General features: G+C 37.3%; 1 protein-coding gene across 8 annotated transcripts in view; it reads left to right on the forward strand.

Moving 5' to 3' along the window:
• LOC129721479 (homeodomain-interacting protein kinase 2) overlaps positions 1-22336 on the forward strand; it is a 202128-nt gene that overhangs the window by 145661 nt on the left and 34131 nt on the right. For all 8 annotated transcript variants that reach the window (XM_055674078.1, XM_055674081.1, XM_055674082.1 and 5 more), the window contains one exon: positions 8036-8356. In XM_055674078.1, coding sequence (XP_055530053.1) covers positions 8036-8356 — 321 coding nt within the window. The remainder of the gene's footprint in view (positions 1-8035; positions 8357-22336) is intronic.

Consider the following 22336-nt stretch of genomic DNA (forward strand, 5'->3'; position numbering starts at 1 on the left):
GTTTCAAATATATGACGCGAAATTTATTTTGATCGTGGTACAATCGAAACGTCACTGTACTCATATTTAGGTTGGACTCGATAATATATCATTCGATTAGATATCATTTCATATTCGATTATGTATAATAGGATTTCTCTTCTATTTCAAATATGACATTATTTTCAATCACGAACAATACCGGGAACGTACAAATAACACAATACCAATTTAAATTTTGATGAGGCCACATGTTTTGATCAAAGCAGCTACAATTTCAAATAGTCTTTGAATTTCGATTCTCTTAACTCGTAACTTTTGAACCACATATCAAATTGCTATGAAATTTGAATTATGTTCAAATAAGTCGAGTAATCTTTGAGATAATAGACTTTTGCTGTTTTTATAATTTAATACATCAAATGAAATGGGAACCCATAGGGAAGCCAAAACTTTTTATTTGACACTATGATTGTTGAATTTAGTCCAGCCATCTTTGGGGAAACGAGTGAATTTGAAAACTCATCGGAACATGTTTCTTTTCACAACTTTTGAACCACTTATCTAATCGTCATAAAATTCATTAATTAACCTTTAACTAGCCCGTTCATTTGATACCAATATTGTTCAAATCGGTTGTGTAGTTCCTGAGATAATGAAGTTTCGTGATTTGCACATTTTGATATCTTACATACAAAGTTTCAGTCCGATTACAGTTAAATTCAATAGGGTGTTATGAGGCAGCTAGACTTTTCATTTGACACTTATTTTGTAGAAATCGGTCCAGCCATCTCTGAGAAACATGAGTGAGATTAAACAGTCTCCAGAACACGTTTCTTTCCATAACTTTTGAACCACATGTTAAATCTTCATGAAATTCAAAAGTTAAAGTTTTTTAGGTAATCCGTTCCTTTGAAACCAATTTTTTTCAAATCGGTTGTGTAGTTTCTGGATGATCTTTGAAAAAATCGAGTGAGATTGAGAGAGCGTTACACACACACACATAGACACACACACAGACACACACACACACAGAGACACACACAGACACACACACACACACACACACACAGAGACACACACAGACACACACACAGAGACACACACAGACACACACAGACACACACACACACACACACACAGACACACACACAGAGACACACAGGCACACACAGACACACAGACACACACACAGACACACACACAGACACACACACACACAGACACACACACACACACAGACACACACATACAGAAAATGCTCAGCTCGTCGAACGACGTGAATATCATAAAAAACACGTCCAAATATGTTATAGATATATTGACAAAAAGTCATTCAATTTCGTTATTAAGTATCTTCAATATTTAGCTCTCCCTATCTATTGTAAGTTTAAGTGATATCTTCTTTTTGAACGAAAAAAAAAAAACATTAAAATAGACGTCAAACAATCTAGCGCAGTAGATGTTTTATCATTTTTATCAATTGCAAAATATTCTCGTGGAATTTATTGCTTTTACAAATTCATGTCATCTTTCATACCAGAACCAAAGATGTGTTGTTAATATCGTCAAAAATGTTCAAATGAAAGCTTTCTCGAGAATATGACAAAATGAATCACAAATAAAAACATATTTGGCAGTTTTTCAATAAAACTTTCGAAATATTTGCAAGTACCGGTCAAGAGGGAAGACCTTGTTATTTCACTACAATAAGGCTTGATGAATTTCGTTTTCCAATTATTCTTATTCACAAAAATCTCGAAAGGAAATTATAACTTCCAAAAATCCATTACTTATTTTTTCACTTCAAATTTTAACGATTATCATAATTTGACGTAGAATTACGTCTTACGACAACAAATGGGTGCAAATTGGAAAACCGAAAACATCGAGAGCGTCACGAAAATTGTCCACTTCCAATCACTTAAAACTTAGCCAGTTTCCAATTACTTTTCTTTCTTATCACAGCCGACACTAAAGTACACTAACACTGACTGATTTGATTTTCTAAATAATTTGTTGTCGTTGTTGTTTTGCTCGCTCGAGTGCACAACGATACGACCTTCGGAAGTATAAAGCCGCAGACATACCGACTCGCCATACCGCAGATTAATGCACAGCTCTACTTAAGGCTGTACATCAACCCACGACAAGGCGAACCTCCTTCGCAATGCAAGCCGCGCCAGTATGTCCTCGGCAATGATTTACTGGAAAGTGGTCGATCAGCAGCAAGCAAAGCAAATCGCAGCGTAGCATGCGGTAATTTCAAATGTTTGTATTGGTTTTGCTCACTCGATCGCAACCTTACATAGCGGACAGACTAGCAGAGGAAATCGGTGGACCGCACTGTTGTTTGGAGATGTTCTTCCACAGCGCTAGATTTTGAATCGCCCGTCTTTGTGAGAAACATCGTCATTTTGACATGTCTCTAGCACTGCTGAATATGTCCGGACGTGTTAGTAATTCTGTTCAAATCTGGCGCGTTTACTTTCAGAATTAAATTTTACTTACGCTATTTTACAAGCTCAAAGAAATAATTTCGGGGCGCTAAAAAGTGCCATTGGTGTTGTCACAATAATGGCACCTTTCAATTTTTATAATTTTGCGGTCATTGCTTATGAGGCTGGATGATTTTCGATTTCTTGTTATTCCGTGCAGTATTTCCCTCAACTTAATTATCAAACGATTTTTCCGGGTTGTGTCGTTTCATGAAACTGGCGGTTTAATCTGTGTTATGTATTACTGCTAGCCCAATCACAGATTTTCAATGTAAATATTAAACGAGCTCGATAATCAATAATTAAAGATAATCCATATTTAAAGAATTTTTAGCGCCAGACATTTCACTTTTGCAGCTACACATTTCATAATTTGAAAGGCTTCATGAATGTGTTTGTGGCCACATTGTAATTTGTGCTTGGAAGGAGAGATGGAACAATTTACTTCAAGCTAGTGTGTTTCGTAACAGCGTTATTTAAGATTCAGCTTCAGACCCAGTGTGCTTGCTCATCTCTGCTGGCAATAGTAAACGTACGGAAGTCTAAACTTGGCTGCTTTGCCGCTTGTCTTCGGAGCCATATTAACGATTTGCTTGTTGACCGCATGACCGTCAACGAAATCCTATATACTTCGTGCACAACCTTCGTCCATATACCTACAAGCAGTGTGCAGCGCTGCTCGTCCTCTTTTTCGCATTTCTTCATTCCACGACTTACGCCGAGTCGCCATGTTCTAACGTTAATCCTCTCCGTAAGTATTTAAGACAATTGCACGGGTTTTTTCATCATACATACATCACAGAATTTTGTTCATCTTCCAATTAACTCTCGTGGATCTCGTGCTGGGCTTCAATTTCCAGTAGGTCGAATTCATTGTCCGCTGGATAGTAAAAATTTTGCGCGCTGGTGCTGAAGTATCTGGCGGCTGTGATAGAGTACCTTGCTGTAGAAAAGTTAGAATTGACGAGGAATTCTGCTAGAGATAATAAAACGAGAATCAATCAGTTGGCATTTGCAATGACGAGGAAATTAACAAGTTTTTCACGGTGCCTCTTTTACCCCGGGAGGTATTCAAAGCTGTTTTGCTCCCAAAGAGAATGGGAAAGAAGGCGTAATTCGAATAATTCCCAGCTTCGTAAAAACTAAAACCAACCATCCTTCTAAGGGCGGCCACATATTTTCATTTGAAGCAGTCAAATGAGTTTTTGTTTCAGATTAAAATTTAATATTTTCATCGAGTTCCACCCACGCTATTTCATTTGGATGGTGAAGTAATACTCTACCTACAACTGTGCTCCAGTAACTTTCAACATTATTCACAAATGACTTCCAGCCAATTAAACAACGCTTCTCTTCAAGGTTACCAATAAGTTTTTAAAAAGAGAGTTGAAAGAGAATTATTACTGAAATTTATTGCTTCACTCCATCAAATGGATAAACTTTGGGGGTGTATATATTTTTTACTAAGCATAATTGCATTTCTTTATAAAGTAACTAACTGGCTCCGTTAAATATTAATTTGTATTGTGCCGTGTAAAATAAATTTCGCGTGAACATGAAATTCCTAATTTTTAATAAAATCAATGAGAGAACAAAAATCAATAAGAGAATAAAAATTTTAATAAAAACATTTTCAGTTTCAATTTTTAGTCCTAATTTTTACTTTCCTAAAAATCAAGTTTATGTTTTTTTGTTTCAATTTCTTCGAAAGTTCTCTTAGTTTAAATAGAACGTTGATTTGGGATTTTGTTTTTGTTCAACGGATGATGATATATTGAGAACGCTCCTGGAATCCAGGAAAAATAAAATAAATGATCTTCAATTCGGTACAAACTAATTAAGTGTTTCTCACAAGGGGAGCTTCGTAGCCGCGAGGTTACAGTACAGAGTCCGCTTTAATGGTCGTGGGCTCTAAGCTAAGTAGAATCAGTCCATTATGTTGTCGTAATTATGGCGCGGTCTTGGCTGGAGAAACGAGACTTCGAGAAGACTCCTTCCTCTTGACAAAATAAGTCCTTATAATGAAACTGATCTCAGGAATATTTATCCTCTCCAAGGAATTGTAATTGGCTATATTGGGACGGGGAACAAGGTTTCGATAATACTTTTACCTCTTGACCTGGCCTATCGCATCCAGCCGGGGCTCGAACCCGCAACCTTGATGTGTATAGTTGAGCGAGGTGCGTTAGGAACGGGGTGCTAAAATAGAGGGTGAAACGATATTCAGCTGAGGGGAACGTATCGTGCTTGAGACATATTATAGTGCGGATTCGAGTTCCGTCTGGATGAAATATAATTTTTTCGAAGCCCATGCCATATCTTCAGTCTTCGTTAATTGTTCGCGTTTTCGTAAAATTTTAAACACTGTCTACTTTACAACTTAACGCAAGACAAAGATTAAAATAGTTTGTAAAGTAAATACGTAACATTGAAACTAAATTGGCAATAATGTACTGGGATTAAATTGATAAATTTAAAGTAGGTAATACTCTCAAGCAAGGATGGAAAAAATCGTATCGCATTACAATCATTCGGGTATCATTTCTGAACTTGCTATTCATAAGCTTTTAATCCCAGCAAACCATTGCTATCAAAAGTTACACATTCTCACGCATGCAAGAGACAACTTATAGCAAAGAAATATATGGTAGCTTTCTTTGATGATTTTGTTTCAGTATTGCCTGCTTTAGGGGGAGCGAGCAACATATAGAGAGTGTTTCACGAAAGAATCGTATACGATTGCACTCGAGCGATCGCAGCGATTCTTTCAAATGTTGGTTGCTTGCAGGCGTAATTCGGTTACTACACGTCGTGCTTTCATCGTGATATACCGCGATGATTCTTAGTGATTTCAAATATCACATGCTAATGCACCATGCTACCATTTCCGTAAGCATTGATGATACCTATTTGCTCCAGTAAGCAAACAGTTAAACGCAATCTAACGTTCATTTGGATTCATAATTTTGTTTCACTGGCGATAAAATCTCAAAGATTCTCGCGATACCGTTGAATGCAAGTGAACTTGGATATAATAAATACTATCGTGTTTGAATCATTCAGTCTTCTTCTATAGTATTCGGAACTCTTAGAAGCGAAAAACAATCAGCAGCGTTTCTATGGAAAACTTGTACGCGAGTGGAAACAATTGAACGATACCTGATGAATCAAAAAACACATTTGCATGAAATATTGCTAGTGAGTGAAAATTTCCATGCTTGCTCTCAAGTACAAATAATAGTACGACGAGCATGAGTAACTGATGAAATGGCAACGAAAATAAATCAAGACTAGAAACAAAAAGCCGATCAAAATTGCCAAATATGAAGAAACCCAATTTGAACGTGATCAGAAAGAAAAAAAAATTGGAGTTGTAATTTCCGTACCATTGTAACACAATTAAATGATTATGATAATTACTGTAAAAAAATCAATCAAAACAGTATCAAAATAATACCATCACAAAAAAAGTGTTGCATTGAGGAATTTTTAAAATAGTGTTATTTTGATTTTAAAGTTCACTTCATATTTTACCTGATTTCATTTTATCTCATTACGTTGTCATTTTTACTAAGATTTGTTTGTGCTTGTTTTGCTCAATTTTCATTGGTCACACTAGTTAACAAGCGCTTCAAATTTGCTCATAATCGTTAAAACTGACCGGGTTTGCTCGTTATCTCTAAGTTATGTTTCGTTTTTTGTTTTCTTGAATATGCATCATAGACGATTTAGTGTGGAAAATAGAAGAAACATCACGAGGCGAGGTGATGAATAATGAAGAGGACGAGGGCTTCACTTAGTTTGGAGATATGGATTAATAGCAAGAAGAGCAAGCGAACCGATTTATTTTTTCAACTTGACAGTGCCAAAATTTAAAAATCATATCATGGCAGAAAGTAACCATTCTCGGATTTTGTTTACGTAGCAAATGTTATTCCAAAGAATAATCTTTAATTACTTTTTATTTAAAAAATAGGCTTCTGTTTTGGAGTCGCTTCATTCCAGTTTTGTTTCAATCTTTTATATTGTAAGATTGCTCTAATATTATTTCAATATTGTATTAGTTTCATTTTAACGTTAGTACAAATCGATTGAAATTTTGATTTTATTTTCTAATAACTTTTGTCAGTTGATTTTTGCTAAATTTTATCTCCCTAATATGGATCGTAGCAAGAAGCACTTAATTTTGAGGGATAATGTAAGAAAAAGTCACTTGTTTTTGGTCACGTTTATCATGCTATCATCTGTTTTGATTGTAACGTTACTTTGATTGCCACACACCCTACAACGAATAATTGAGTTACATTGTGTGGGCAGAGGAAATATCAATCAATAGCAAAAGCAGGGTTTGATATCCGACGAGAAAAATATTATCTCAATTACTGTCGAAGCTTCCTTTACAAAGTTGTTTGTCCAGGGGAGAGAAAGTTCCGACCAAAGTTGGACGGGTAATTTGCACAGTAGCAATGTAAAATTCACAGCCAAGTTCGCTTGTACCCGGACGACAGGGTACTGAATAAAACTTCACATTGAAACGCCGCCGAGTGTTGATTGGAAATGCAAATTTAATTAAATCTTCAAGATGTGTTGAACGTCTGGGGAAGGCGAGTTTGGCATATTTGAAGGAAACTCGACTAGATCTGTTGGAGTGCGCTTCTATGTCCAGTTATGCCGCTGTGGAGGATGATGATGAGAGTGTGGCTGTTGATGCTAATGAACGAATGACTTGTGACGGAGCCAGGAGAAAATGATAATGTTGGAAAGTAACCAATTTCGCCAAGGTAAAGAGATTATCGCACTTAGCTTAGCTTTGTTGTGCACCGTCAAATATCGAGTGAAAATATCTCCCTCTCAACACATACAGCTGCTACGTAAACAGAGCTATACAAAGTACTTTTGTATAACTAGTTTGCATTTTCTACTTTGTTACTTCAGCGATTTATATTGTGCCAGAACAATAACGGACGACTAAATACAATATGTATGAATAAATAATTTCAATCACGCTTGATGGCTACTCGCTAGCGAAACGAAGGTGCGAAGGTGCGAAGGAAGTTTTTTTTAGCCCGTACATTTTATATTGTAACAAAATAAAGTTTGCATGCGAATCTACAAAATGAAAGCAAATCGCATACGGACACGGAATCGAGTGCTAGGCCACTGTGGTGGCGATGGCGTGGTCTATGAAAAAGATTTGCTTAAGCGATCGAATAATAAACGATTATTCATGGTAGAATAAATCTGCGGCGCGAGTAGATTTATGCGATCATGGTTGTGTTGCAACGAGCAGTACTAAAAGTTGAATAAATTTGCATCCTGCACGGAAGTAGACAGCTTAGGTTGATGAAGAGAAATTTATCTATGAGAATCTAATTATAGTCTCATGAATAACTGGTGTTCTCTACGGGACTAAAAGTTTGTGTACAGAAAATTTGTTATATTATCTCTTCATACATGAGTATAATTTCTCCTCATAGCTTATTTACATATGTAAATCTCGCAACAACAATATTTGTTCAACTTTTTTATTCCCGTTTTTGTATCTTTTGACCTTCTAGGTGTTGGAGTTTCTCGGCCGAGGCACATTCGGTCAGGTGGTTAAATGCTGGAAGAAGGGCACCAGCGACATCGTCGCCATCAAAATCCTCAAGAATCATCCGTCGTACGCGCGCCAGGGCCAGATCGAGGTATCGATTCTGTCCCGGTTGAGCCAGGAGAATGCGGACGAGTTCAACTTCGTGCGGGCGCTCGAGTGCTTCCAGCACAAGAATCACACCTGTTTGGTGTTCGAGATGCTGGAGCAGAACCTGTACGATTTTCTCAAGCAAAACAAATTCTCGCCGCTGCCACTCAAGTACATCCGGCCGATTCTGCAACAGGTAAGTGCTACGAGTCGCTGCAAGCGATTTTTTTTTCTCTAACCGTTCCACTGTATTCGCACAGATCTCGAGTTAGGTCAACTTTTTGTTCTAAGTAATTGATGAGAACATTTGTATTTTTAAACATTGATCATTCCAGTGTCCAGTGCTGGTGCTAGCTGCATTTTTTTTTTCATTTTATTTCTACGTATAAACAAGGTTTCCCACCTTGTACTGCGGCACTGCAAACATAACGTGTCGTATCGTGAGTGAAAATTCTCCTCTGCTGGTATTACTGTATGATGCTACTCAACCGGCACGTGGTACGGATCGATTTTCTCTGCTAACTGTTCTGTTTTGTGATTTCACTGGCTCTGAGCAATCTCAAAATTTTCTCACTCAAGATAGCTGCCTTGCATAGTACATACCGGTTTATACATCCAGAGATGACCAGAAAGCGGGCATAGAAATGAAAAAAAAAATGAAAAAGTAATTTACTCTTCGCAAATAAAAAAATAACACTAGGATGTCCGAGGTGCGGGTGTCGCTTGGGGTGCCATTCGAAAACTTTTTTTTGCATGCTCCGCAAACAAATTCAGCGAACAGTAGAGGAAATCTCAATTCTAATCCATCCTCGGGGCAAGGTCAAAGGTCACCGCTACTGCTGCGTAGAGAACGTGAGTTCAGAAATATTCAATTACGGTCTCAGTGCCCAGTGGTATGGCTCTGCCCTGGTGGAGGAAATTCTCCGACATTTGATCGCCCTGGCATGCAAAGACTCGTGCTAGATAAACATTCTGCTTTGTGTTTGATTCTCGTGGGCATTAAGCGTAGGTACATATAATAAAACGCTATGCTATACAAGTCGAAAACTGAACTCGAGTTTTTTCGACTGTTACTTAAACGTCGTGTGGTAAATATGTGGATGTTGTTTCGTACAAACATCATCGTAAAATCTGGAGCTATGTTTAGAAGCGCATTTTGCAATTACCGTGATATAATTGTTTGCTTTGGACTATATTCGAAGTATTAATATTAAAAAAAAAAAAACCTAAAGTAATCCACCTAGCGGTCAGGCCCAGCCTTTCTCATTCAATTTTTTATTTGTGGAAATAGATTTACATGAACGCTTCATTCCAATAAATGTATATTCACTCTTTAGGTTCTAAAATATTGATGTTGTAATCTTCACATATAAAAATGCAGTCAAGTCTGTCTGTCTGTTGGTAACGTCTCCGCCAACCACGCTCGACGCCTGGGTTCGAATCCCACCGCCGACATAGGTGTCGATGGTTGTGAGGTGGCGTGATCCACTCACAACCAACCCAACTGGTCTAGATTCAATCCTAGCCGACACCGGGAGATTTTCTGAGGCGAAAAATCTCTGGGATCACGCCTTCCATCGCATGAGGAAGTAAAGCCGTTGGCGCCGGTCCGTTAATAAACGGGTCGTGAGTTAGGGACCAGGGTGTGGAGTCGCCTCCCTGGGCGTCGGTAATTGGCCACAACAGTGGCGGAAATAGACCGACGGAAAATAAGCAAGAATAAAAAAAAGAAAAAAGTTTGTCTGTCTGTCTGATCCATATAGGCCCGAAAACTACCGAACCGATCGACGTGAAAATTTGAATGAAGGGAATTTTGGTGCCGATAAAGGTTCCTATGATATTTTGAGACCCCTCCCTCTTCTGGAAGGGAGGGGTCCCATACAAATGAAACATAAATTTCTGCACAACTCAGGAACAAACCAAGCAAATGAAACCGAATTTGGCATGTGGATGTTTTAAGGGGTAAATAATATGTCCATAATAGTTGGATGAAACACAAATTTGTGCACATCTCGAGAACTAATCAACCAAATGGAACAAAATTTGGCAGGTAAATGTTTTTAGTGGTAACAAATATGTACATAATGGTTTGAAACCCGACTCTCTCTTCTATAAGGGAGGGATTCCATGAAAATGAAACACAAATTTCGCACAGCTCAAGAACCAATCAAGAAAATACAACCAAATTTGGTAGGTGAATGATTTTAGAGGTAACAAATATGTCCATAATGGTTTGACGCCCCTCCCTCTTCTGGAAGTACATGTTTCTTCACAAATTTCTGCACATCTCGCGAACTAATCAACTAAATGGAACCATATTGGCAGGTGAATGTTTTTAGTGGTAACAAATATGTTCCATAATCGACCTCAGACAACATTTTGGATTGTAAGATGGCAACTTCCGGTTTCTGGAAAACAGCGAAAATGGCCGATTTCCACCCAATTTAATAATATCCGGATCTAAAATAATACACAGGAGCTAAAATCGACCACAGATAGCATTTTAAATTCTAAGACGGCGACTTCCGGTTTCTGAAAACAGCAGAAAATGACCAAATACCACCCAATATGAGTTTTTCTTTAACCAGTATCCTCAATACCATTTTGAAATCCAAGGTGGCGACTACCGGTTTGTGAAAAACAGCCTAAAATAAAGTATCTCTGGAACCAGAATGATGCAAGGAGCTAACAATTGACCTCAGGCACCATTTTGAATTGCCAAATGGCAACTTATAGGCAATAGTCGGAAATGACCGAATAATACTCAATATGGATATTTTCGTAAACGTGATGATGCATAGAAACCAAACATTGACCCTGGACACTATTTTGAATTTGAAGACGACCACTTTTAGTTTCTGGAAAACAACCAAAAATACCTCCCAATAAGGGTATTTCCGGTGTCAGATTGATGCCAGAAAGTCTGCTGATAATGACAGAATACCACCCAATATGAATATATTCAGAATTAGGGCGATGTACAGAAGCCAAAAGTCGAGGATGTTGTCATTTTGATAAAACCAATCATTTCAAACGATTTGTCTTTTGACTTTGAACATATCCTATGGCCGATTCGTCGTGCATTTGCAGACTTCAAACAAACCGCAAGGAATCAATGAACTTGGAACGTTCAAATAGTACGACACCACATTTAAATTATGTTGAGGCCACATATCGATCAAAGCAGGTATAGTTTTAAATAGTCTTTGAATTTCTCTTCTTTCCATAACTTTTGAGCCACATATCAAATTGTTATGAAGTTTGTTATTTGTAAGTTTGAGAGATGACTCGTTCGTATGACACTAGTTATGTTCAAATAAGTCATGTAATCTTTGAGATAATAGACTTTCGTTGTTCTGTCAACAATTTAATACATAACGGTTGCTTAAGTTCGATTATAATCAAATGAAATGGGAACGTGTAGGGCAGCCAAACTTTGAAACCACGTGTTCAATCATAATTCATCAGTTAACCCTTAACTAGCCCGCTCATCGGAATATATATAGTTTGCTTGTCTTTCAGTACCGCGCACAACGAACGAAAGTTACTCAAATTGTCTTTTTCCCAAGCAAACTCTGAACCAGAGCCACACTAAAGTTTGTTATTTTTTTGTATGTAGCAACGCAAACACTCCTGTTCTGACTACAAGTTACCTTTGCTTTAAACCCTCCACTCACCTCCTCTCGCCTGGTATGAAGCCAGTCGTAAGGAAATCGAAGCTAACTGCGTTTTAACTAATATTCGGCACACGTGTTAAATTAGCACATGGCTAAAGGTTCTGATGCAGGTGCATCTGCAAAAACCGCCAAAAACGTAATAAAGGGCGGAAGGCAAGTTTAAGATGTAAGATAGACATAGTATCAATAATATCAAGCATTTTAATAAAATATGAAGTTAGCCAAACCACTGTCAGTTGATTATGAACGTGTTTTACACTTACATGTCTAATAATTTTTGTAATGTCATGGCATTGCCATCAAAATCAGGTTGTCAAGTGATGAACAATGGAAAGTCAAGAACATGCTGGGGATTATAAACCTTTTTGTTCGAGAAAATAAGCAGTTTGGATTTTTTTAAAGTGTGTAGCAATTTTTATATGCATTGAAATTGTAATTTTTCAATAGTACAGTTATTCGGTAGCAAAAAGTTATTTGTTTATAAAAAAATCAATGACGACCGAATACGTTAATAACGAACATTTATAAAAATTGAAGAAAACCGGCTGTAACTCGGCAAAGCCATTTTATGCAAAACACCATCTCGAGTTTCAAGTTTAGCTTATGGTGCCATGACGAGCCGCACTTGAAATCTATCCAACTCTTTCCCTATTACTCAAAGCTCTAACAAAATTTACAAAAATGTTCTCAAGAAGTTGTACTTAAAGATAGAGCAATATAATTTGTTTTTCTATATTTTTAGAACTAGAAAAGACCTCTAACCTACACAAGACATGCTGCGCTTATAGTATCCTAAATCAATTCTTCAAGTATACTACGACGATCAAGATGTCCGGGAAAGCGATAATTATTTTGCTGATACGTGAAAATTTAAGCTGTTTCAAAAAAATCTTCAGAATACGATAAACCCATTCCCGACGGGTGACATTCAAACTTTGATTCAAGTTCAACAATTATATTTGAAAATTTTCCCGATGAAATTATTCAGTAAGGTCAGAGAACAGATTGATTTTTTATATGCAATACAGTTTGTGTCAATTGTGTATATAGTTGATGAGTAATAAGAGTTTGAAGTTCATTTTTAAGGTAAAAACTGATTTTTTTCCGCCGGGATCGGGTTAAGCTATTGGTATTTATTTTTGAACATTATGTAAAATCTGATCAACTGTTTTGATTTAAGATATTTCGGAATATCAACATAACATTTTCAAAGTTTTAAAAATTAAACATAGGTTTATCTACTCCTGCAAATGCGCTACAGTAAGCCAAGCGTTTTCATGATCTACTGAATGAAGGATTTATCGCAGTTTAGATAATTAATTAAGTTTTAAACCAGTGCTGGCCATCTTCATCGAATTATCGATAGTGTCATAGTGATATAATGCACTTCAACTCGATACTTCAAAAAAAAAAAAAAAAAAAAAAAAATTATCATTAAAATACCAACTTTTATTAGTCCAAAATGCATTTGAAAGTGGCTAGCCACTACGGGCCAACTAGTCTGATAATAATAATCAAATCGGTTGAGTAGTTTCTAAGATAATGAAGTTTCGTGATTTTCACAAGTCGGCACATTGAAGTTACATGAAGTTACTGTTCGATTACAGTAAAATTCAATAGGGTCTTCTGAGGCAGCTAGACCTTCATTTGACACTAATTTTGTGGAAATCGGGTCGGCCATCTCTGAGAAAAGTGAGTGAGTCCAAGTAGTCTTCGGAATATGTTCCTTTGCATAGCTGGATTTCACATTTTTAAACATAACAGGCAAAGTCATGGCATAGTCCGACTGCAAAACAAATCAATAGGGTCTTATGGGGCAATTAGACCTTCCATTTGACACTGATTTTATGAAAATCGATACAGCCATCTTTGAGAAACATGAGTGAGATTAAACAGTCTTCAGAACACGTTTCTTTTCATAACTTTTGAACCACAAGTTCAATCTTTATGAAATTCAAAACTTAAGGGTTTTCTAGGTAGCCCGGTCTTTTGAGACCAATTTTGTTCAAATCGATTGTGTAGTTTCTGAGATATTGATGTTTCATGATTTTCACATTTTTAAACATAACCTCTAAACTAAAAATCCGATTACAATGAAATTCTATTGGGTCTTATGGGGCAACAAGACCTTTCATTTGCAATTAATTTCATGAAAATCGGTCCAGCCACCTCTGAGAAAAGTGAGTGAGAATAAAAATCTGCACATACACACACACACACACACATACAGAAAATGCTCAGCTCGTCGAGCTGAGTCGAGTGATATATGCCATTCGGCCCTTTGGAGCTCTTTTATACTTTCGGTTTTGCAAGTGATTGCTATACCTTTCTAGAAACATTCAAATAAGAAATATTTGAAATGTCACATTATCATGATCTGCTGATGATATGGAAAGTAGAACATAAGTTTTCTACATCTGGAAAATGGAGATTGCACTGTCAATCCGAAACCGACAGAATTGTATATGCCTTTGCATAATAAATTGAGTAGTGATATGTATTCTGCCTCAGTCGATAACCGCAGGGCCCTTAGCACTAGCAAATGCGTATTCCTTGTCATCTATCTCCCCACTGGATGTGGTTTCTGGTTGTTTATTCAATTGATCATGAGTGTGGGTGACTTAGTAGGTTCCAAACTGGGGTTCCTGGTAATAGATAACATTATTACTAACTAAATCTTAATATTCTACTTTTTACTCGGTTTGAGATGAAACTGGTTTGGAAAAGGTATGTTTATTGTTGCTTTATTTGGCCCATCCTACTCCGATTTAAGTTGTGTTTCTGTGTTCGGTGGCAGATGGCCGCATCCTTCCGCAGGTCACCACGCCACTTCAGTACTCTTGTTTTTTTGCTGTTTCGATGTGCCGCAGTGTACAGCTCTATACAACAGTTCGCACACTCTAAATGGGGTCACCAGACGTGAAAGCAACTCTTAGCTTGTTTGTTTGACTGTGCGGTTTTTCTTTCCCGCTGGAGCAAGTCTCCTTTCTCTTTATCTCTTTTGGAAGAGCCTGTGGTCAAATTACTGCCGGTGCTGTGAATATGTGTGCAACATTATGCGGCTTTGGTTGTGTTTCGTTATCATTTCAATGTGCGATGCAGTCAGCAACAGCGTAGCGCACATTCGTGTACGATAACAGTCAAATTTTAGCACATGTACTACCTTTGACTCGTTGAGTAACGAAAAACTTCACACATTTCAACAGTTTTGCCTTTCTCCTAGAAAGGTATAGCAATCACTTGCAAAACCGAAAGTATAAATGTGCTCCAAAGGGCCGAATGGCATATATCACTCGACTCAGCTCGACGAGCTGAGCATTTTCTGTATGTGTGTGTGTGTGTGTGTGTGTGTGTGTGTGTGTGTGTGTGTGTGTATGTGCAGATTTTTATTCTCACTCACTTTTCTAAGAGATGGCTGGACCGATTTTCATGAAATTAATTGCAAATGGAAGGTCTTGTTGCCCCATAAGACCCTATTGAATTTCATTGTAATCGGATTTTTAGTTTAGAGGTTATGTTTAAAAATGTGAAAATCATGAAACATCAATATCTCAGAAACTACACAACCGATTTGAACAATTGGTCTCAAAAGATCGGGCTACCTAGAAAACCCTTAAGTTTTGAATTTCATAAAGATTGAACTTGTGGTTCAAAAGTTATGAAAAGAAACGTGTTCTGAAGACTGTTTAATCTCACTCATGTTTCTCAGAGATGGCTGTACCGATTTTCATAAAATCAGTGTCAAATGGAAGGTCTTATTGCCCCATAAGACCCTATTGATTTGTTTTGCAATCGGACTATTACTTTGCCTGTTATGTTTAAAAATGTGAAATCCAGCTATGCAAAGGAACATATTCCGAAGACTACTTGGACTCACTCACTTTTCTCAGAGATGGCCTACCTGATTTCCAGAAAATTAGTGTCAAATGAATGGTCTAGCTGCCTCAGAAGACCCTATTGAATTTTACTGTAATCGGACAGTAACTTCATGTAACTTCAATGTGCCGACTTGTGAAAATCACGAAACTTCATTATCTCAGATACTACACAACCGATTTGATTATTATTATCAGATGAGCGGGCTAGTTAAGGGTTAACTGATGACTTATGATTGAACACGTGGTTTCAAAGTTTGGCTGCCCTACACGTTCCCATTTCATTTGATTATAATCGAACTTAAGCAACCGTTATGTATTAAATTGTTAATAAAACAACGAAAGTCTATTATCTCAAAGATAACATGACTTATTTGAACATAACTAGTGTCATACGAACGAGTCATCTCTCAAACTTACAAATAACAAACTTCATAACAATTTGATATGTGGCTCAAAAGTTATGGGAAGAAGAGAAATTCAAAGACTATTTAAAACTATACCTGCTTTGATCGATATATGTGGCCTCAACATAATTTAAATGTGGTGTCGTACTATTTGAACGTTCCAAGTTCATTGATTCCTTGCGGTTTGTTTGAAGTCTGCAAATGCACGACAAATCGGCCATAGGATATGTTCAAAGCCAAATAACAAATCGTTTGAAATGATTGGTTTTATCGAAATGAAAACATCCTCGTCTTTTGGCTTCTGTACATCGCCTTAATTCTGAATATATTCATATTGGGTGGTATTCTGTCATTATCAGCAGACTTTCTGGCATCAATCTGGCACCGGAAATACCCATATTGGGAGGTATTTTTGGTTGTTTTCCAGAAACTGAAAGTGGACGTCTTCAAATTCAAAATAGTGTCCAGGGTCAATGTTTGGTTTCTATGCATCATCACGTTTACGGAAATATCCATATTGAGTATTATTCGGTCATTTCCGATTGTTGCCTATAAGTTGCCATTTAGCAATTCAAACTGGTGCCTTAGGTCAATTGTTAGCTCCTTGCATCATTCTGGTTCCAGAGATACTCATATTGGATAGTATTTGTTTATTTTAGGCTGTTTTTCACAAACCGGTAGTCGCCATCTTGGATTTCAAAATGGTATTTAGGATACTGGTTAAAGAAAAACTCATATTGGGTGATATTTGGTCACTTTGGACTGTTTTTCAGAAGCCGAAAGTCGTCATTTTGGACTTTAAAATTGCCTGTGAAATCAATTTCTGTCATCTGTGCGTAATTCTGGTTCCGAAAACATTCATATTGAATGGTATTTGGTCATTTCCGGCTGTTTGCCAGACACCGGAAGTCACCATCTTAAAATTCAAGATTGTGTCTGTGATCAAGCTAGCTTCTGTGCATCTTTATGGTTCCAGAAATACTAATATTTAATGGGAATCGTCCATTTCAGGCTGTTTTCCAGAAAACGGAAGTTGCCATCTTACAATTCAAAATGTTGTCTGATTTGTGGCTCCAGTGCATCATTACGGTTCCGGAAATACCCATATTGGGTGGTATTTGGTCATTTGCCGCTGTTTTTCCGACACCGGAAGTCGCCATTTCGGATTTCATAATGGCTTTTGGAGACAATTTCTGGATTTTGAACGGCATACTGGTTAAAGAAAAACTCATATTGGGTGGTATTTGGTCATTTTCTGCTGTTTTCAGAAACCGGAAGTCGCCATCTTAGAATTTAAAATGCTATCTGTGGTCGGTTTTAGCTCCTGTGTATTATTCTAGGTCCGGATATTATTAAATTGGGTGGAAATCGGCCATTTTCGGCTGTTTTCCAGAAACCGGAAGGTACCATCTTACAATCCAAAATGTTGTCTGAGGTCGATTATGGAACATATTTGTTACAACTAAAAACATTCACCTGCCAATATGGTTCCATTTAGTTGATTAGTTCGCGAGATGTGCACAAATTTGTGTTTCATCCAACTATTATGGACATATTAGTTACCCCTTAAAACATCCACATGCCAAATTCGGTTTCATTCGCTTGGTTTGGTGCAAAAATTTGTGAAGAAACATGTACTTCCAGAAGAGGGAGGGGCGTCAAACCATTATGGACATATTTGTTACCTCTTAAAACATTCACATACTAAATTTGGTTGTATTTTCTTGATTGGTTCTTGAGCTGTGCGAAATTTGTGTTTCATTTTCATGGGATCCCTCCCTTATAGAAGAGGGAGTCGGGTTTCAAACCATTATGTACATATTTGTTACCACTAAAAACATTTCCATGCCAAATATTGTTCCATTTGGTTGATTAGTTCTCGAGATGTGCACAAATTTGTGTTTCATCCAACTATTATGGACATATTAGTTACCCCTTAAAACATCCACATGCCAAATTCGGTTTCATTCGCTTGGTTTGTTCTTGAGTTGTGCAGAAATTTATGTTTCATTTGTATGGGGTATCCCTTCCAGAAGAGGGAGGGGTCTCAAATTATCATAGAAACCTTTATCGGCACCAAAAACCCCTACATACAAATTTTCACGTCGATCGGTTCGGTAGTTTTCGGGCCTATATGGATCAGACAGACAGACAGACTTGACTGCATTTTTATATGTAAAGATAACAACATCAATATTTTAGAACCTAAAGAGTGAATATACATTTATTGGATTGAAGCGCTCATGTATATCTATTTTTACAAATAAAAAATTGAATGAGAAAGGCTGGGTCTGACCGCTAGGTGGATTAATTTAGGTTTTTTTTCCATTCAAGTAATCAGTAAAATTGTTTTGATTCGATACTACATTACTGGTGTGTGTTCGATACAAAGCTAAATTAAGCCAACAACCAAACAACGATTATTCTTCCTCACGTTCACGATCCATCGCGAGAGGCGCTCGCGATTCACGACCCGAATAATCAATCATTAGAATGTGAAATCGATTATGAATCATAAAAAGCGCACAAGCAACGATGACGAATGACACCAAATTATGGATGGTTTTTGTTTATTTCTTGTTTAGCTGACCTTCGAATGATAAAAAGTATTGGATTAGTTTTTGTAAACATATTGCTACTTTGAATCGCAGCTGCAAAATTGATTGATTTTAAATCGGTTTGTAAATGAGATGCAACATTTCATGATTTTTAACTCATAAAATCTTCTCATTTCGTAAACATTCAAGTCTAGTATTTCTTATGAGGTTGAAAATAACCTTGGAATTTTCTTGCGATATTTCAGTGTTAGTGTCCTAAATAGATGCGACAGATGTCGAAATATGATAAAATAATTGGAGATGCACGGAGTTGCATCTGCCATTTCCGAATATTTTTATTTTCGTACCGAATAGATCATTTTGGAAGAAACTTTGCACAGGTGTTTCTATGGGCTAGAGTTGTAATTTTTTTTCTATAAGTTTTATTTTTATTTAGACATACGTCCTACAGCAACATATATAGGTAGAAATTCGAAAACCGGAAACATCGAGAGCGACATGAACATTGTCCACTTTCATATGTTTAAAATTCAGTCAGTTTCCAATCGATTTTTTTCATTTTTGCACCCTCCCGAATGCAATTAAATGTAATTTGATTATTCGATCTATTTTACTATTGAAAATTTTTAAGCCTTGTAGAAACGCCGATTTTGATTGATCTGATTGGTCGACAGAATATTATACCTAGTTAACCGGTAATGCACTCTTGGGCTATATAAAAACCTGCTTCTGCTCAAAATTATCATTTTACTTATGGATGGTGGAAAGAACACAACTTAGTAGCAGCTGATAGCAGCAGAGGGAGCAAAACCGGTTTTAGAAGGGGTAAACCATGAATCATGCAATAAGTAGATCTAATTAAATTTCTGTAGATGCGGAGAAAAATCCTCTTGAAAAATCACAGGAAGGTTGTGTGCAAAGCCACGACCGCAAGGTTGAAGTAGAATACTTTTACAAGAAAGATAACCCGGCTGCTTGCGTGTCAGTCATTTTGAAATCGGATTTGTTTCGTATATACCGCTTGTTAAGCACAGTATCAACAAATCGTTATGAACATCACACTGCTGTGCATTTGCAGCAGCATCAAAGCTCAGTTGCAGTTTATTAATAACCATTCATTATGCTCTTCCAAAAACATTTAGTAGCCTTGAAAAAGGCCGAATGCTGTAATTGCAATTTTCATTCAATTATTGCTTAAATGCTTCATGGTTAGATAGCGTGCGATATCCGCTTTGACATAATAAATTTTTCGAACGTTGTGGAACAGTATAACTGGAAAAAGAGGTGTGACTTAATTATTTCCAGTTATACCATTCTACAACGTCAGAAAAATTTTATTTCGTATGTCGTAATACTAATGTGTGTGTGTGGAACCTATCTCTCTCCCACTGTCTGGCAGTGATAATGTGAAACAAAGACAGCTGCAGTATAATTTCATTTCTGCAATTTTCTTTGTTTCGGGATCAAGAAGGTGTTAGCTCTACCGATTTTCCAAAGATCCATGACAGAATGACTGAGTACTTGCAGCGCATTCCGAAATCCTTTTCCCGTCGGCAAGCCCCGCCCGAAAACAATAGTAGAGTCATTGGGATTCTGCTATTGTGTTCAGACTTTCGATTTATTTGATGTTACTTCCGTATCAAAAAAATCGACCCGTATATAATAATATTATGAAATGATGTTTGTATGGCGGTATAAGAAAAATTTATCTAGTTTTGTTCAATGTATGGAAAGTGTCCGTTATGTTGTGCTTAAATAAAATGGATGAAATAAATATAGATATACACGACATATCATTGTCCAATATAAATCTTACCATATACATGTGTACCAAAATATAACCTAAATTTTTGACACTCTTGCCAAACTAGTCATAATTAGTTATGATCCCAATCAATAATAAAAATGTCCATATGAAACATCTGCTCAAAAGCTAGAAAAATCAAACAAGATAACAGCACAAAACGCGTTCGGCAGCAAACCTTATGATACTTGTGTCGTAAACATGAGCACCTACAATACAACAAAATTGAAACAATCATTTGTGCATCACGTCCATCATCTTTCACCAGCACCAAGGCAACAAGTTAAAAAAAAAATCCTATTGGAAATCCCACAAGGAACTTTATGTCAACGCAAGCTAGGTTGCCGGACTGCTGTCATTGTCGCTCTCGCAAATACATCGCACGACCATCTTTCTTCCTGCTTTCATTCGCATGGCCGTTCTGGCCGTGTCGAATCGAAGTAAAGCGGTCTCCACGTGCTGTTTCGATGGACGGACTAGCGATATCCTGCTTACACTCCAGACATGTTCTCATTCAGCCATGTCGAATGTTTTTCAATGCTCGATTGTTGCACTTTGCACACTTTAATTCAATTACTATCACTATCGTACACAACACGCTCAACGCGGCCAGTTTGCGAATAGATCACCACTCATACACCCACTTCTATTTTGAACATAACACACAGAAGAAGATTGAATTGCGAACGCGAAATTTGGAGGGATAGAAAACATCGCACAACCAACCGCATTTTCACTATCGAAATCAACTTAGAATCACCCGGACAAATGCATTAAATCACATCTCCGCACAAATTTTCGATACAATTCGCAAATCTATCATTGCTCTCCACTCTTACACTAGCGAAAAACGTCCCTGATGCTTTAAACACTAGAAAAACTCGGAATTAGTAGCAGCACAGCAAAAACGCGACATGACACGGCAGCAGGGGTGCCAGATTCCTCTCCGTATGTCGTAATACTAATATACGAAAAATACACCTCATTCATTCTGGCCCGCCTTTATTTTCAGTTTCTTCAGATTTTCTCAGTTTCGTAACACGGATGTACAAAAATGATTTCTTGTGGACATTCTGTCGAGTCGGACCGATAGAGCTCTCATTAGGGCAACAAAATAACATGTATTGTGTCGTGTTGCGCGGCTTGGAAGAAGAAAATATCCCCGTCCCCGTGTCGCATGGAAGCAGATTGTTGCGTGTTTGATATTGCCGATGGTAGACATGAGTATGAAGATTGAAATTCTGCTGTGATGTCAAACTATAACCGTACTTCTTTAAGACGTTACATCCTTGTTAATGAAGTGTTGTGAATTTTCTAAAACAGACTCAGCATCATGAGCAGAACATGCCGAACTTTTCTGTTTGAAATCGGATTTATTTCGTATACCGCTTGTTAAGCACAGTATCAACAAATCGTAATAAACATCATACTGCTGTGCATTTGCAGCAGCATCAAACCTCAGTTGCAGTTTATTGATAACCATTCATTATGCTCTTGCAAATACATTTAGTAGCCTTGAAAAAGGCCGATTGCTGCAATTGTTATGTTGTTATGTTATATTTAAAAATTCCATCTGACAGTTTTTGTCCTAATAAATAAAATTAACAACTTGAGACGATTACCAATAAATTATTAGCGAATCCGCAGGCGACGTAAAAAAGTGTCGATGGGTTCGTTAAAGTCGAACAGTTCTGCAACCTAGTTGAACCTCGTAGACATAATCCTAATCGCATCATACTGGCCGTACCGATTATAGCTTGTCTCCAAGTTCAAAAGCTGACGTCTCCGCAGATTCCTTTCTGGCGCGCAGAGATTCAATTCCGCGAGAATATGCGGGTGAATCAATTTCATTTTT

The sequence above is a fragment of the Wyeomyia smithii genome, chromosome 2, assembly GCF_029784165.1.
Source record: "Wyeomyia smithii strain HCP4-BCI-WySm-NY-G18 chromosome 2, ASM2978416v1, whole genome shotgun sequence".
Classification (NCBI taxonomy): Eukaryota; Metazoa; Arthropoda; class Insecta; order Diptera; family Culicidae; genus Wyeomyia; species Wyeomyia smithii.